Source organism: Macaca thibetana, chromosome 12 (genome assembly GCF_024542745.1).
Source record: "Macaca thibetana thibetana isolate TM-01 chromosome 12, ASM2454274v1, whole genome shotgun sequence".
Lineage (NCBI taxonomy): Eukaryota > Metazoa > Chordata > Mammalia > Primates > Cercopithecidae > Macaca > Macaca thibetana.
In genome coordinates, this window is record NC_065589.1 from 6410947 (window position 1) to 6426093 (window position 15147).

Sequence of the window (15147 nt, forward strand, 5' to 3'; positions counted from 1 at the left end):
TGACTTTTGCCTATCAAGAGAGCAGGAAAGCCACTCACAAAATCTTGCCTTGGAGTAAAAGGCTCAGCCAAGGCTGGGTCCCACACATAGGCCTGCAAAGCTTCAGGGATGCTTTCCCTACTGAGCTATTTCTTCTTCCACTGGTGACATTGATACAGAGAAGGCAATGAAATGACAAACAGTATGCTTTCCCCACTGGGCCATTTCTTCCACTGGTGACACTGATAGGAGGGATTGAAATGATAGTGTTTCAAGGATGGGCCTGGGTCCCGGGGTCAGGTCTGTTATCACTGAGTAGCTCCCAGCCAGCCCAGCCCTCTCCTCTCCTCACCTTCTCATGGGCATTGCCATACATATGTTCCAAAATGCTGCCTATACCTAAACAGATCAATGCAAATTTCAAGCGTATTCTGGGAACCTGGAAAGCCAAAGGGATATTCTTAGAATCCATGAGCTGTTGCTGGAGCAGGTAGGGAGGGTTTTGTTATTAATAACCTCTGTTGTGGTTCTTGTATCAAACTGCACCTTGACTTATTTTGGAAAACTTGAAAAATACATGCAGGCAGAAAGGAAACAGAAGCTCCCACTATGCCCATCATCCAGCGATAAACACACATTGCCCTCTAAATTTCTAGGTTTTTTGGCAGGGCACAATGGCTCATGCCTATAATCTCAACACTTTGAGAGGCCAAGGCCTGAAGATCACTTAAGCTCAGGAGTTTCGGAGCAGTCTGGCAAACATAGCAAGACCCCGTCAATACAAGAAAAAAAAAAATTTAGCCGAGCATGGGGGCACTCGGCTATAGTCCTAGCTACTTGGGAGACTGAGGCAGGAGGACTGTTGGAGCCCAGAAGTTCAAGGCTGCAGTGAGCCGTGATCGTGCCACTGCACTCCAGGCGAGATGAGAGAGCAAGATCCTGTCTCTAAAAAAATTAAATTAAATTAAAATTAAAATCAATTAAAAACTGAAATGAAAAATTTCTGGTTTTTTTTTTTTTTTTTTTTTTTTTTTTGAGATGGAGTCTCACTCTGTCACCCAGGCTGGAGTGCAGTGGTGCAATCTGCTCAATGCAAGCTCTGCCTCCCAGGTTCACACCATTCTCCTGCCTCAGCCTCCCAAGCAGCTGGGACTGCAGGCGCCTGCCACAACTCCCGGCTAAGTTTTCATATTTTTAGTAAAGCTGGGGTTTCACTGTGTTAGCGAGGATGGTCTCCATCTCCCCGACCTCGTGATCCGCCTGCCTCGGCCTCCCAAAGTGCTGGGATTACAGGCGTGAGCCACCGCGCCCGGCCAATTTCTGGTATTCTTCATATACGCATAGATATATTTAAGCTTTTTCAAAATGGGATTGTACAGTGGTGCTATTTTGTAACCTGATCTGTTCACATATCCACTGCAAATATATTTCATGCCATTAAATAGGCTCTCACACCTTCATTTTTAATGACTGCCACTGTGTGCAAGCAGAGACATGCCCCAGTCAATTTGTTGTGTTGTTTCTTCCCCATGCCTGTGGTTCTGCAACTTAAACCATTGCCCACTCTAAAAAAGTGCCAAGGTTTAGCCAATTAGAAGCTCTTCATTAAAAACCAAAAGGGCATCTGCAGCCCTCCAGAGGGTGGGCCAGTGTCCTCATTCCTCTGAAAGGTATCTGTGTTGCAAATAGCAGCCTGGCCATTAGCCAGCGAGGCTGTGCATGTGGAAAAGCCTGGCCATTAGCCAGCTACAGGCTGTGCACGTGGAAAACGGGACTGGTCGTATTTCCCTGTGGACTTCTTTAGAGAGGCTGAGCTGCTTAAAAGATTTTTTTCTTTAAAAAGAAGAAAATGTTTTGTAATTGTTTGCAAGTGCTCACAGGCTCAGTGGCAAAACGAGATGGAACCCTTGATTTCTAACCTCCTGCTGCACTGTTCAAAACTCCTCCCAGAGAAGCAAGTAGGAAGCAAAGTGAAGCACTCTACTGTAAAATTTGCATCCTCCCTTAGCCAATCCTGGTCCCAAAGGACTCCACATCAAACTGTACTTGTTTGTAAAGATCTTTCACTCAAGACAGACCACTTCTCAAGACACTGCTGATGTAGAAACGAGACAGTCCAAAGGGAGAATTTAAAATATTGAGAGCCTCTAGGTAAAAATATAAATGGATTTAAGGGCAGCCGGGAAACCCTCAATGGATGATCTTGTTCAGAGCTCCAGTTAGGTAAATATAGTAGGAAAAGCAGCGGCAAAGAAAAGCTGAAAGGTGTTAATTAATGGAATGTGTTTGTTCAACATGCTTTTAGGGAATACCAATAGTGTGGTAGGCACTGGGAATCAGAGATAAACAAAGCCTCCATTTCTACACCGAAGGAGTTCAAAGTGCCATTTTTTTTTTTTAGACAGAGTCTCGCTCTGTTGTCCCCAGGCTGGAGTTTAGGGGCACAATCTTGGCTCATTGTAACCTCCACCTCGCGGGTTTAAGTGATTCTCCTGCCTCAGCCTCCCGAGTAGCTGGGATTACATGCATCCACCACTACGCCTGGCTAATTTTGTGTTTTTAGTAGAGATAGGTTTTCACCATGTTGGCCAGGCTGGTCTCAAACTCCTGACCTCAGGTGATCCACTCACCTCAGCCTCCCAAAGTGCTGGGATTACAGGCATGAGCCACCGTGCCTGGCCCAACAAATATTTGAAATATGGGGTGACCAATGTGGTGCCTGGGCACATAGTGCAAGGCATGTGACAACACAGAGGTGTGACCCCTCTTCCTCTGCCTGGTGGCACAGGAAGGCTTCTAAAAGGAAGGAAAGATGGGACTGTGTGGGCCATCGCGTGCAGCGGGGCAATCTGGAAGAAGCAAGCAGAGGGCGTGGGGGCATGGCACGGCAGCGTATGCTCTCAGCACCATACCTGGTCAGGTAGAATTGAAGCATGGAGAGGCGGCGCCTCAGGAGGTGAACCCGGTGAGGCCTCCAGGAGCTGGATCATGATGTGTCCTGGGTCTTGAGGAGAGCAGTGTGGGCTTCGCCCAGCAGGCAGGGGGAGTGGTGGGGTCGTCGGCAGGCACATATTTGCTTTGCACTGGAAAAGTTCCTTCCAGATAGTATGCAGCTTGCTAGATTGCAGCAAAGGGCAAATAAAGAGACTCATAAGCATTCAGAGAAACGATGTGGCCTCAACAAAGGACAGTGACAGTGGGAGTGGAGGGGGGAAGCAGTTCAGGTGATGAGATGGACCCAACACGGCTCAGTGACCAGTTGAAATGGAGCAGGGAAATAGAAGGACATGAAAATGGCAAGGAGCAAGTCATCTAGAGCAAGACCCCAAAGAGGCCAAAGAGGACTAACTCTGGGTCAAGATGATCGAGAGGGAGTGCCTTCTTTAGGCATGAGGAAGAGGGAGGCAACAGCAGTTGTCAAAACAGATTCTAATCAGTGTTGAAACAGATGTGTTTGCAGAAGGCAGGCAGGTGAGGGAGTTCCTGGGAGCCGCACCCTGAATGAAGCCAGTGCAGACAGCTAAGAGGGAGGAAGGCGGAAAGAGGGCGGAAGCTTGAGGACCAAGGTCAACACTAGGAGTGGCTAGTGAAGAGCAAGGCAGGAGGAGGTGGCCTTAACACTGAAAGGTATCAGTTAACTGAGGCCCAGATGAGACCAAGTCCAGCTCCATGAATGCTACGTCCTCCAACAGGGCTCGGCAGACCGGCAGAGAAAAGGAGGGGGGTGAAGAATGGACGCTGGCTTGAAGATTCGGCCATTTGAGTAGGGGATGGCCATGGTCCCCTCCATTCAAGGGAACTGAGGTTGTAGATGAGGAGGTGACCACAGTGCTGCCCAGGAAAGGAACTGAAGCCAGGAAGGGTAGAGAGAAACAAGAGGTCCAGGGCTTAGGTCTCTATAGAGCAAAGATGGCGAGTAGGACCAACAGGCGTTGGGGAGCTAGAGGACCGGGGCTGTAGTCTGAAGTCGGCATGTTTGCAGACTTCCAAGGCTGGAGCGGCCTTACCTATGGCAGGTGACTGTGGGAGCAGGTGGCTGAAGTTGGGGGTGGACTTGTGTTTTTCAGTGTCCGTGAAGGACAAGGACCAGCGGAGGGAGGAGGGTCTGTATGAGTGTCTTCCCACTTCCAGGCTGGAGCACACTTCTCACCAGGCATCTGAGCCTAGGCTGAGCTGTTTAGCATGCCCCCAGGGGATGGGAGAGGCTCTGAGGAAGCGTTGGTGCCTGGGGTAGAGGACAGTCATGCTCCTGGAGGCAGCAGAAGAAAGACATCTCTGGGGGAGACCACAGGCTCCCATGGGGGTCTAGAAGCTCCTAGAGACCACTGGGGAATTTGGATGCAGCCAATATCCAGTCTGTTCAAGGAGCACAGGTAGGCTCACAACAGGGCACAGTTGTGCTTCCCACCTAATGCTCCCCGGACTGTCAGAGGACAGGGCGGTGCCAAGCTGAGTCAGTGTCCTGAGGGATGGGGAAAGTCCCTTCGTGGTGCAAGGCAAGGCTTGCCTCACACCCTCACAAAGCTGAGCGGTTTCCAGAAGGGCTAGTTGGCGGCCGAGAAAGAATCTGACTCCCAAGGGCCTCTCCCTAGAACTGTGACTGCCAAACGCTTAACCTCCGGGTGTGACAAACAGCCCAGGTAACCAGTGCATGGAGTACTGTCATTTGAACCACATCACCCTCCCAGGAAGCTCCAAGCAGTTAACATTTCCTTATAAAATGTAACTCTGCACGTGGATTCTTATGACATGTCCTTGGCTATTTCCACCACTCGGGAACTGGTGGTGCCATAATCTCTCTCTCTTTTTTTTTTTTTTTTTTTTTTTTTTTTTTTTTTTTTTTTTTCCAGCTTAGTTTGAATTCCCGACGCCTTGGTATGGGAGAGTGGAGCATATCTTTTCATTCAGGGATTACTTGATATTTTGGAGCAGCAGGCCGGGGGTGGAAGGGTGCGGGCGTCCTGCGGGGCGCCCAAGTGATGGGCCCTGGCCTCTTACAGGTGCGCACAGGCGCTGCTGGAGCACGGGGCCTCGGTGCAGCGCGTGGGCGGCAAGGGCCGGGACACGCCGCTGCACGTGGCGGCGCAGCGCGGCCTGGACGAGCACGCGCACCTCTACCTGGACCGCGGGGCGTACGTGGACGCGAGGAACGGCTGCGGGGAGACGCCCTAAGCGTGGCCTGCGGGGCGGCGCGGAGACCCGATGAGCACGGGCGCTGCCTGCGCCTGTGCGCGCTGCTGCTGCGGCACGGGGCGGAGGCGGACGCGCGCGACGAGGACGAGCGCAGCCCACTGCACAAGGCCTGCGGCCACGCGAGCCACAGCCTGGCGCGCCTCCTGCTGCGGCACGGCGCCGACGCGGGCGCGCTCGACTATGGCGGGGCCTCGCCGCTGGCCCGCGTGCTGCAGACCGCAGCCTGCGCGCTCCAGGCTGCACCGCAGCGCACGGTGCAGGCGCTGTTCAACCACGGCTCGCCCACTGTGTGGCCCGACGCCTTCCCCAAGGTAAGGCAGGATCCGGCCGGGCTGGCACGTGCCCTGGAGTTTTGCCACTTAGTGACCGGCCTGGGAGCTGGGTTGCATGCGGCGCTCTCAAACTGTAATGGCCCAGGCACCCCCGGGGACTTGTGAAAATGCAGAATCTGCTCAGTGGGTCTGGGGTGGGAGAACCTGCATTGCTAACAAGCTCCCGGGTGTGGCCTAGAATGCTGGTCCTGGGACCCCATTTTGAGGAGCGGGAGCCTAGAAGCCTTCTGATTAGAGCCACTGGAGAATTAAGGGGTTGCATGTCAAGAATGCATCCTTTCAAAGTAGTCACCTGGGGACGGACACCAGGCACTTACTTCGATGATGCAGTCAGAGCTCAAAATATTTAGGCAGCTCTCTTTAGGTATAATTTTCAGAACGATGAAAATCAGTCTCTTGCCACATCTGGCATTTGATGTGAAACGAAATTACCCAATCTGATCATCCACCTTGTTAATGAGAGCGCTTCGGACATTTGCAGACTTCTCTCATTCGGTCCTCACCACATTGCAGTGAAACACGAGAGGCAGGTGATATTCTCCCTCTACCTGGGGTTCGGCCAGGTAAAGTGCCCTGCCCAGGTCATTGCAGTGTTGGGACCTCACCCCCATTCTGATGGCTCACCCTTGCAGACTTGACTCTGAACAACTCATCCTTGTTCCACCCGTCAGATCTACCCTGAAATAATAATGATAGGCCGGGCGCCGTGGCTCACGCCTGTAATCCCAGCACTTTGGGAGGCCGAGGCGGGCAGATTACGAGGTCAGGAATCAAGACCATCCTGGCTAACACAGTGAAACCCCGTCTCTAATAAAGAATACAAAAAATTAGCCGGGCGTCGTGGCGGGTGCCTATAGTCCCAGCTACTCGGGAGGCTGAGGCAGGAGAATGGCGTGAACCTGGGAGGCGGAGCTTGCAGTGAGCCGAGATTGTGCCACTGCACTCCAGCCTGGGCAACAGAGCAAGACTCTGTCTCAAAAAAAAAAAAAAAAGAAAGAAAGAAAAAAGAAATAATAACGATAAAGAACAAAGATTTCTCACCTCAGAAAATACCCAAAAGACTGAAAATGTTTCCAAAATATTGGTTGGAGTAAGAGGTTGTCCTCCCCAAAAGACTTCATTGAAGGGGTCATTCCATTAGATGTAAAACCCGGATGTTTTTCATTTAAAAATTATCTCCATCAACCAAGACTCATCACTCATAGGCATAAGACATATTTTGGCTTGATGAGTTTTGAACAAATAGCTGAAAAGCTAATATACAAAAGGACAGTGTTCTCAGTGGTCTGAACCATCAAGAAGTGAGATTCACACATTTCTCTCAAATGCTAACTTTCCATTATAGATGCGTTCAGAGTAAAGACTCTATCTAGGAAAAGTTAGAAAATCCCCCAAGACAACTCCCCTCGTGTTTCCTTACTTGACAAACAGGATGGCACTTTCCCGGTGCTATCTCACCCCCTCTATGGGTAATTGTCTTGCGGTGTTCCACTAATGCAGTGATTTCAATATGGTGGACTCCTGAAAGGGAAGAAATGCGAGCATTTTTATGTTCTGTGACAGCTACCTTTTATATTTATTATTTAAATTTTAATGTTTCCCATCATTAGCAGACTTAGTCCATCAACTTATAACATGGAAACAAGACTCACCCACTGCCCTTCCCATGCACGTTATGTCTGCATTAAACCAACACACACTTCAACCCTTGTCATATGAAACTGCATAAAGAATGAAAGAGCCGGGCGCGGTGGCTCAAGCCTGTAATCCCAGCACTTTGGGAGGCCGAGACGGGCGGATCACGAGGTCACAAGATCAAGACCATCCTAGCTAACATGGTGAAACCCCGTCTCTACTAAAAAAATACAAAAAACTACCTGGGCGAGGTGGCGGCGCCTGTAGTCCCAGCTACTCCGGAGGCTGAGGCAGGAGAATGGCGTGAACCCAGGAGGCGGAGCTTGCAGTGAGCTGAGATCCGGCCACTGCACTCCAGCCTGGGTGCCAGAGCGAGACTCCGTCTCAAAAAAAAAAAAAAAAAAAAAAAAAAAGAATGAAAAGAGGCCAGGCATGGCGACTCACACCTGTAATCCCAGCACTTTGGGAGGCTGAGGCAAGAGGATCACTTGAGTCCAGGAGTTCAAGACCAGCCTGGGCAACATAGCAAGACCCTATCTCTACAAAAATTTTTTTTAAAAAATTAGCTGGGCCTGTTGGCATGCACCTGTAGTCCCAGCTACTCAAGAGGCTGAGGCAGGAGTATTACCTAAATCCAGGATGTGGAGGCTGCAGTGAGCTGTGATAGCAACACTGCACTCCAGCCTGGGTGATAGAGCAAGACCCTGTTTCCAAAAGAAAGGAATGAAAAGAGAAAACAAACTTTACAGGATGGGCCACAAGGGGAAAATATCTGGGGCAGTTTTTTTTTTCTGACTTATTTCTCCAGGACAGAATGGGGCAATTTATTTTAAAGAAAAAGAAAGAGGTCAGTATATTTCAGTAGTGACTACAAGTAATCCTTTGTTAGCCTTGAAGTTATTTCAATGTGAGTGATCTCTGACCAGGCTTTCAAGTCCTAGGGGCAGCCCCACAGGCATCATTTCTTGGAACAGGACCTCTGACCCCTGGACTCCATTCCCAAGGCTGTAGGAATTACCCTGCCTTGACTAGAGATGCAGGACAAAGCACAGTGCCTCCTCTCCGGGTGTTCAGGGGCCCTGTTCTGGGATGGGATCCCCAATACTATGTCAGCCACACAGGAATGGGTCAGTCAGTGATGCAACTCATCCTCCATTCAGGTTGGGGGTAGGTTTAGATTTGGGGGACAGTTTGTTCTGGAGAAATCTTAATACCTTGAGGCTTTTACCAAAAAGCATTGCCCACCACTGCCTCCCTGAACATAGCGCCCGCAAGTGCCAACCTTCCATCAGTGTTTGCTGAATGAATGAAGGGATTCCAGCCACTCCGGGCTCATGGCCTGCACTAAATCTTTGTAAATAAGGATTCCACCTCTTTGCACGGGGATTCCCCCAAACCTCCAGCGGGTACCCCTACACCTGGCCAGGAGAGGGTGGCAGATGGGGACGCATTCACCATGCTGAGAATCCCCTAAGCAAAGGCAGCAGTGCCTGTCATGTTCTAGCCTTGTCCCCACAACCGAAGCACAACACTCTGGAAGGCTAGAGGCAGCCTCTTCCTCCACCAATCGCTCCTCCAGGGACAGCATCTAATCATGTGCGACATCAAAGCAACAGAACCAACAGACGCCGCAGCCGGCCACAAAGATGCTGGGCAGGCACCACACGGGCGCCATGGCGAGGCGAGCGCAGAGCCACCAGCACTGTCACAGGGCACGCCGTCCGTGGGCAGCAGCCATACTGTGAATAGATGTAAAGAGACACCCATGGAGCACAGAATTACTGAGGCAAAAGGTTTCACAGCGAGCTTATGACATAAATCACAGCTCCCCATGCCCAGACAAAGGCACCATCGCCGCGGCAGGCGGACACAGGGCATCCTTCCGAGCCGGCGCCGTGCTCTGCACTGAGAATCAAAGCAGTGTCACGGCTTCGGAAGCCCGCATGTTGACAGTGCCAGGCCTTTCTGCCCGGCTGACCGCTCGTTAACACTGGGGGCAGGGACAGGGCGTCGAGGGCAGGCACAGGGGGCAGGCTGTGGATTCTGGCAGGTTTGGATTCTGGAAGGTGTCAGGACAGGCTGGGGCTGGGCCTGTGGGGCAGCAGGCAGGAAGGCAGAGAAGCGCACACAGATGTGGACCTGCATTTGTGTGGCACCTGCCACAGGTGACTTTGTGGGCTGGATGCTTGGTCTGGATAAAAGGCTGTGCTTAGGGGTCTCTTTCCTTCAGCCTCTCCTTAGCTGGAAGACAAATGTGTGAAACAGTCATGAAGTCCCATGTGATCTTTTTCCAAGGAAGCGCTATGCTCTTCTCACCTCTTTGAAGAGCATATTTCTGGTTCCACCCCAGAAAATGATGGAGCATCAAAGAGTGTGGGAAGGTGTAAGTCTAGCCCCGCTCCAAGATGGGACACAGAGCTGATGGTAGCAGCACCCAGCCAGGGCTCACACCCCTGCCCTCCCCTGCCTCCTTCACAGGTGTTCATTTGGGAACCTCCTTGATTCACTGACTCAGTTTACATGGCCAGCTCTATTTGTCCCTGGATGTCACCTGACGCCCGTCCATGAACACTTTTCATTCGCAGTCAGCATGCGTAGCCAGCACATTCCAGCCCCTCCTACCTTGTCTCCTATTTTGTGCTATTTCCCAAAGGCCCTTCTGTTTCCTGTGGTGCAGAGGCCAGCAGCAGCCCGGGGAAACGCACCTGCAGGTGGCTGTAAAGAGTTCAGGCTCCCACCTGGGAGAGGAGATGCCATGATCACAAAGGTGGTTTTCTCAGGGTGAGACTGGATTGCATTCCAGGTCGGATGACCCGCACAGTTTTCCCAGATACGAGAAACTCATAGATGCAGAAACTGCATGATTTGCGGTTGAGAGGGACTGCATTTCCACTTTCCCCTGTGTAAAAATGAAATACTAATAATACTTCACACTCAAACTTGTCCACCAGTCAGGGACGTGCAGGGACAACACCAGTAATGAACATTTTCCCCCAAGTCATGTAGGCATTGGCTGTGCTTCCCACGGGCATCCCTTTAGTACTTATGTATTCATTCCACAAACATTTTGGGGGAACTTGGGTGCTTGGTACTGGAGTCACGGGGAGGAGCAGGAGCATACGTATTTCCCACCCTGGTGAGGCTGCTTGTCACGTGGATCAGCCAAGTGCACACACCAAGGTGAAGTTGCTGTGGTGAGAAGTGCTGCAAAGCACAGAACAGGGGTTTCACCTGGCTGGGGGGCAGGGTCCAAGGCTCCCTCAAGTGTGTGATGAGTGAGCCAAGATCTGAAGGCTGAAGGCTCAGCTGTGTGAAACAGGGGACAAACATTCTAGACAAACGTCCTGGGCAAATGTCCTGGAGCAGGACAGGCACGGTTGTCCTGTGCAGTTGGAAAAATGACCCAGTCGCTGGAGAGGAAACAGCTAGGGGGCACCAGTTGAGACTAGGTAGCCAAGTGGGGCCTTAAGGGCCTGGGCCTCTGACTTGGGAATATTAGGAGTTGATTACATAATTTTCAAAGAAGGAGATTACATCATCAAATCAGTATTTTGGAATTTCTAAGCTCAACGTAGAGAACACACAAGGTAGGGGGTGGTGGTGGTCCAGGTGAAGGATTCACATAGCTCGCATGGGGGATGGAGGTTGATGCAAGAATAACAGACTCTAGGCCAGAGGCAGTGGCTCCTGCCTATAATCCCAGCACTTTGGGAGGCACAAGGATAACCTGAGCCCAGGAGTTTGAGACCGGCCTAGACAACATAGTGAGACCCCATCTCTACAAAAAATTAAAAATAAATTACCTGGGCATGGTGGCATGCACCTGTAGTCCCAGTTACTCAGGAGGCTGAGGCAGGAGGATTACCTAAACTCAGGAGGTGGAAGCTGCAGTGGGCCATGATCGTGACACTACACTCCAGCCTGGGCGACAGAGCAAGACCTTGTCTTTAAAAAAAAAAAAAAAAAAAAAAGCCGGGCGCGGTGGCTCAAGCCTGTAATCCCAGCACTTTAGGAGGCCGAGGCGGGCGGATCACAAGGTCAGGAGATCGAGACCATCCTGGCTAACACCGTGAAACCCCGTCTCTACCAAAAAAATACAAAAAACTAGCCGGGCATGGTGGCGAGCGCCTGTAGTCCCAGCTACTCGGGAGGCTGAGGCAGGAGAATGGCGTGAACCCTGGGGCGCAGAGCTTGCAGTGAGCCGAGATCGCGCCACTGCACTCCAGCCTGGGCGACAGAGTAAGACTCCGTCTCAAAAAAAAAAAAAAAAAAAAAAAAAACAGATTCTAGAAACATCTGCAAATCTCTGGTCTTGTCTCAGCTTCTGAGCACTAACCATACTGCAAATGGAGACCTAAAGTTTTCATGTTTTCTTTTTACCTAATTACAGAATCAGGTAAAGAGACTTCACTTATCCCGATTCCACAGGATTTTTAGTGGGAGATTTCTGAGGTAGCAGTAGTCAAAAACCAGGGCTTCCCCTCCCGTTTTCACAGAGCCGAGTGCACCCAGTCCCCAGCGGGAGGAGGGAGGAGAGATCATAAGTAGGGCGCCTGTGTTTTTCTTGCTCTTGTTTTATTTCTCCATCTACATATAAAGCAATGTGCCTGTGTGATTTTCCCCCTTAATTTTCTTTCTGCCGCCTCATTAGCTGAAGAGAGTGCGCGTGGATACTAATGACATCAGCATGTCAGAGTAATGTGGCAGCCGCCTCTCCGCAGACAGCAAGGAGGCAGCGGAGATTTTTAAACTGTGTTGGCGTAAAAATAATGAAGGCAGCCAGCTGCCTGGCAAACACGAGGGGGCACGATGCAGAGGACGGGGAGGGGCAGGGAGCCCCAGAGAGGTGGAACAGAGGAGAGACAGAAAATGAATTCCCAGAGACAGGCAATAAGACTCTGTCACAGTCTGTGACCCGGTGGGGGAGGGGCGGGAGGAGGCGGTGCTTTTGCTCTAAGGAAGGGCAGCTCTTCCCAGGGTGGGGCCTGTCTGGGTTACCTGCGGTCCCTGGGAGCCATTTAACATTTTGCAGAGAAGTGACAGGGCCAGTGGGAGGGTCGCTGGAGGGCTGCGATGAGCAAGACCTGAGCATCGCCTAGGGTACCAGATAAATAGCAGCAGACTCCATCCCGAGGGGTCCAGCGTGAGTCCTTCTTAATGGCGTGATTTTTTCCCAACACAGAAGGGGATAATTGAAATCAGAGACTGCCGTGCACAAGGAAATGGCATGTTAGTGGGGCTCATGATAGCCGGAAATACCAACATGTGTGGGGCGCAGAGAGGGACAGGGCTGGCGAGATGGACTGGGAAGATTGTGGCGGCCCCAGGCCACCTGCCAGGCATTCCCTCTGTGGCTTGGTCTCTCCGTGTCTGTGTGTTCATGCTCCGTCTCTCTCTTTCCCTAAAGCTTGCTAAGCCTGACTCAGTGACAGTAATGGATGAGAACAAAAATAATTGGGCGTGGGGAGGGGACCACCGATAATAGCTCTTACAGTGTCAGTATGATGCCCAGTCTAGAAAGAGCAGCTCCTGTCCTCTAAAAAATAGCTTTGAAGGCACAGATTAGAGGAAGGAAGAAAGAAAGGGAGAGAAAGAGAGAGAGGAAATCCACAGCAACAATAAGGCAATCTCATGTCTGAGTCTAGGAAGACCCAGACCCAATGTCCTTCTGCTGCACGGCCGTCAGTTTCCAGGCTGTCAGGCAGACATTACCAAAAAAAAAAAAAAAAAAAGGTCAGCCAGGCAGTGGGGGACGCCTGTGAAGCCAGAGTAAAGTGCAGAGGTGAAAATCGCAGGAATCCCGGTTTCAGAGCAACCTGCCAACTGCAGGAAGAGGGTAGCAGGAGGAAGCCTCCAGGCCAAAGCTCAAGTCCACCGGGCTAACCATCCAACTGGGAACGGGGCTGGACCAGGCCCTCGTCCCCCTCCCTGCACGCTGTCCCTCCGCAGTCTCCCGGGTGGGCACAGAGCAGGACCACAGACTTCCCCTGCATGTTGGCAAAATTTGCATCTGCTTCTCTCCTTAATCAAAGACTAATAAGGAGAAAAAGGAACGGATTCATGGGGGAAAAGAGGACAAACAAAGAAAAATAGACAGCATCCAGAAAACAGAAAGGAGATCCAAGAAAATCTCAGAAAGTATATGCCATCCTCTATGGAGTACAAGAAGACATAGCCTCTGGGATCCATCGAAACAGTACTAGTTAAGATGAAAACTCAATAGAGTGACATGAAACGGAAGATGGAGGAGACAGTATACCAAGAAACTAACAGCACAGATTGAAGTATACACTAAAGAAGGAAAAGGCAGAGTTGATTCATAAAGAAAGAATCAAATCCATGGGTGCTGGGCCATTGACCCTTGTGCCCTCAGACCCTTTTTCCTGCTGTTCCTGGGTCCCGCTCTGCATCCTGGGGGACAGGGGGAAAGGGAAAGCCCCCTCAAACTGCCCTCAGAGCCCCCATCAGCTGGCTTCTAGTTGGACTCAGCCAGTGGGAGACGCCATGGGAAACGAGTGTGGAGGAAGAAAGAAGCCAAGTATTTCTCCTCTTCTGTCTCTGTCTTGTGTAGCTTCACCTGCATCTTCTCTGTGACACCAACACCCACCAGAAGCCCCTCCCTTCACGGCCCCAGTCCCCAGTGGGTAGCCCCTGACTCAACTTGGTTCCAGCAGATGGCCCTGCTCTCTGGACTCTGATTAGGCTACCTCATCCCACTGTCCCACCAACTCTAAGAGTAATGACAGCTTTCTATTTTGCTAATCTCTAGGCTACTTCACCTTCCCCTTGTTGGAATCTCAGCAGTTTGATTATCTATATAATCAATTCCATGTGTAAAGTTGTTTCTGGTTGAAATACCTGGATTGGTTTCCTTTGCCTGATTGGACTCTGATACGGGTGGTTTAAATCACAAGTAGCAGAAAACCCAATTCAAACAGGTTTAAATAAGGAAGTGTATCTTTTTATCTCACATATCAGTAAGTGCAGAAGTAGCAGGCTTCAGAATTGGTTGTTTCAGTGTCTGGATGATGTCCTCAAAGAACCTGGTGCTTCCCAACTCTCTGCTGTGCCACCCTCAGTGAGTCAGCTTTGTCCTCAGAATGGCTGCCTCATGGCCACAAGATGGCTTCCAGCAACAATGGGTCCATTTCCTTGTTCATATCCAGTTGTTCCTTTTTTCTAGAAACCCTGAGGAAGTGTCATCAGTTGGCTTAAACCTGCCCTTCTCTGAACCAATAACTGGCAAAAGAGATTGGATTACCATGATTGGATTAAACTCATCATCTGAATTGTTGGAAAGTCAACCTCAATGTTCACTATAATGAAAGACTAATGTTAAAAACTCTTCTTAAGTGCAAAACAAAAACAAAAACAAGAAACTAAAAGAGAAAATAATGGTAATAAAGGATAGAGTAGAGAGCCAACCCACACATAAGTGATGTTACTGCAGAAGAGCCTAGGACAAATGGTTCAGAAATAATAACCAAAGATATAATAGAAGAAAACTTAGCTGCACTGAAAGTCTTAACTTTTGGTTGGCAATCGAAAGGGTGCTCTCTGCAAATCAATGACGGGAGGCACATACCTATATATGTTCTAACAAAAATGTTTTAAAAAGACATGGAAGAATCTGGCAAAGTATTTAAGCAGAAAACAGTCTATTCATAAAGGAATAGAAACCAGGCTGGAGTCAGATATTTCTACTGTAATAGTAACATAGGACAATGAAATATCATCTACCGATTTTGAAAGGAAAAGTTTGGACACTAGAATTTTAGACTCAGTGAAGATAGTTTCATTTTGATGACAAAAGACACTTTTAGATATCAAGCGTTCAAAAACATGCCTTTCTAATGCATTTTCTGAAAAAGAAAAAAAATACTTCAATTATTTATCAGCAAGTATTTACTGAGCACCAGTCATGTCCCAGCAACATATTAGGCACATGGGATAAGTGAGTGAACTAATGAGGGAAAGAAGTATTCCTGCTATGTGGAGCTTACATTCT

The 15147-nt window shown here is 50.0% G+C and overlaps 1 protein-coding gene across 1 annotated transcript in view; it reads left to right on the forward strand.

Moving 5' to 3' along the window:
* The window catches only part of ASB18 (ankyrin repeat and SOCS box containing 18), a 74521-nt gene that overhangs the window by 45666 nt on the left and 13708 nt on the right, over positions 1–15147 (forward strand). The window contains 2 exon segments of the mRNA XM_050751691.1: positions 4980–5143; positions 5146–5483. Of these exon segments, the coding sequence (XP_050607648.1) occupies positions 4980–5143; positions 5146–5483 (502 nt within the window).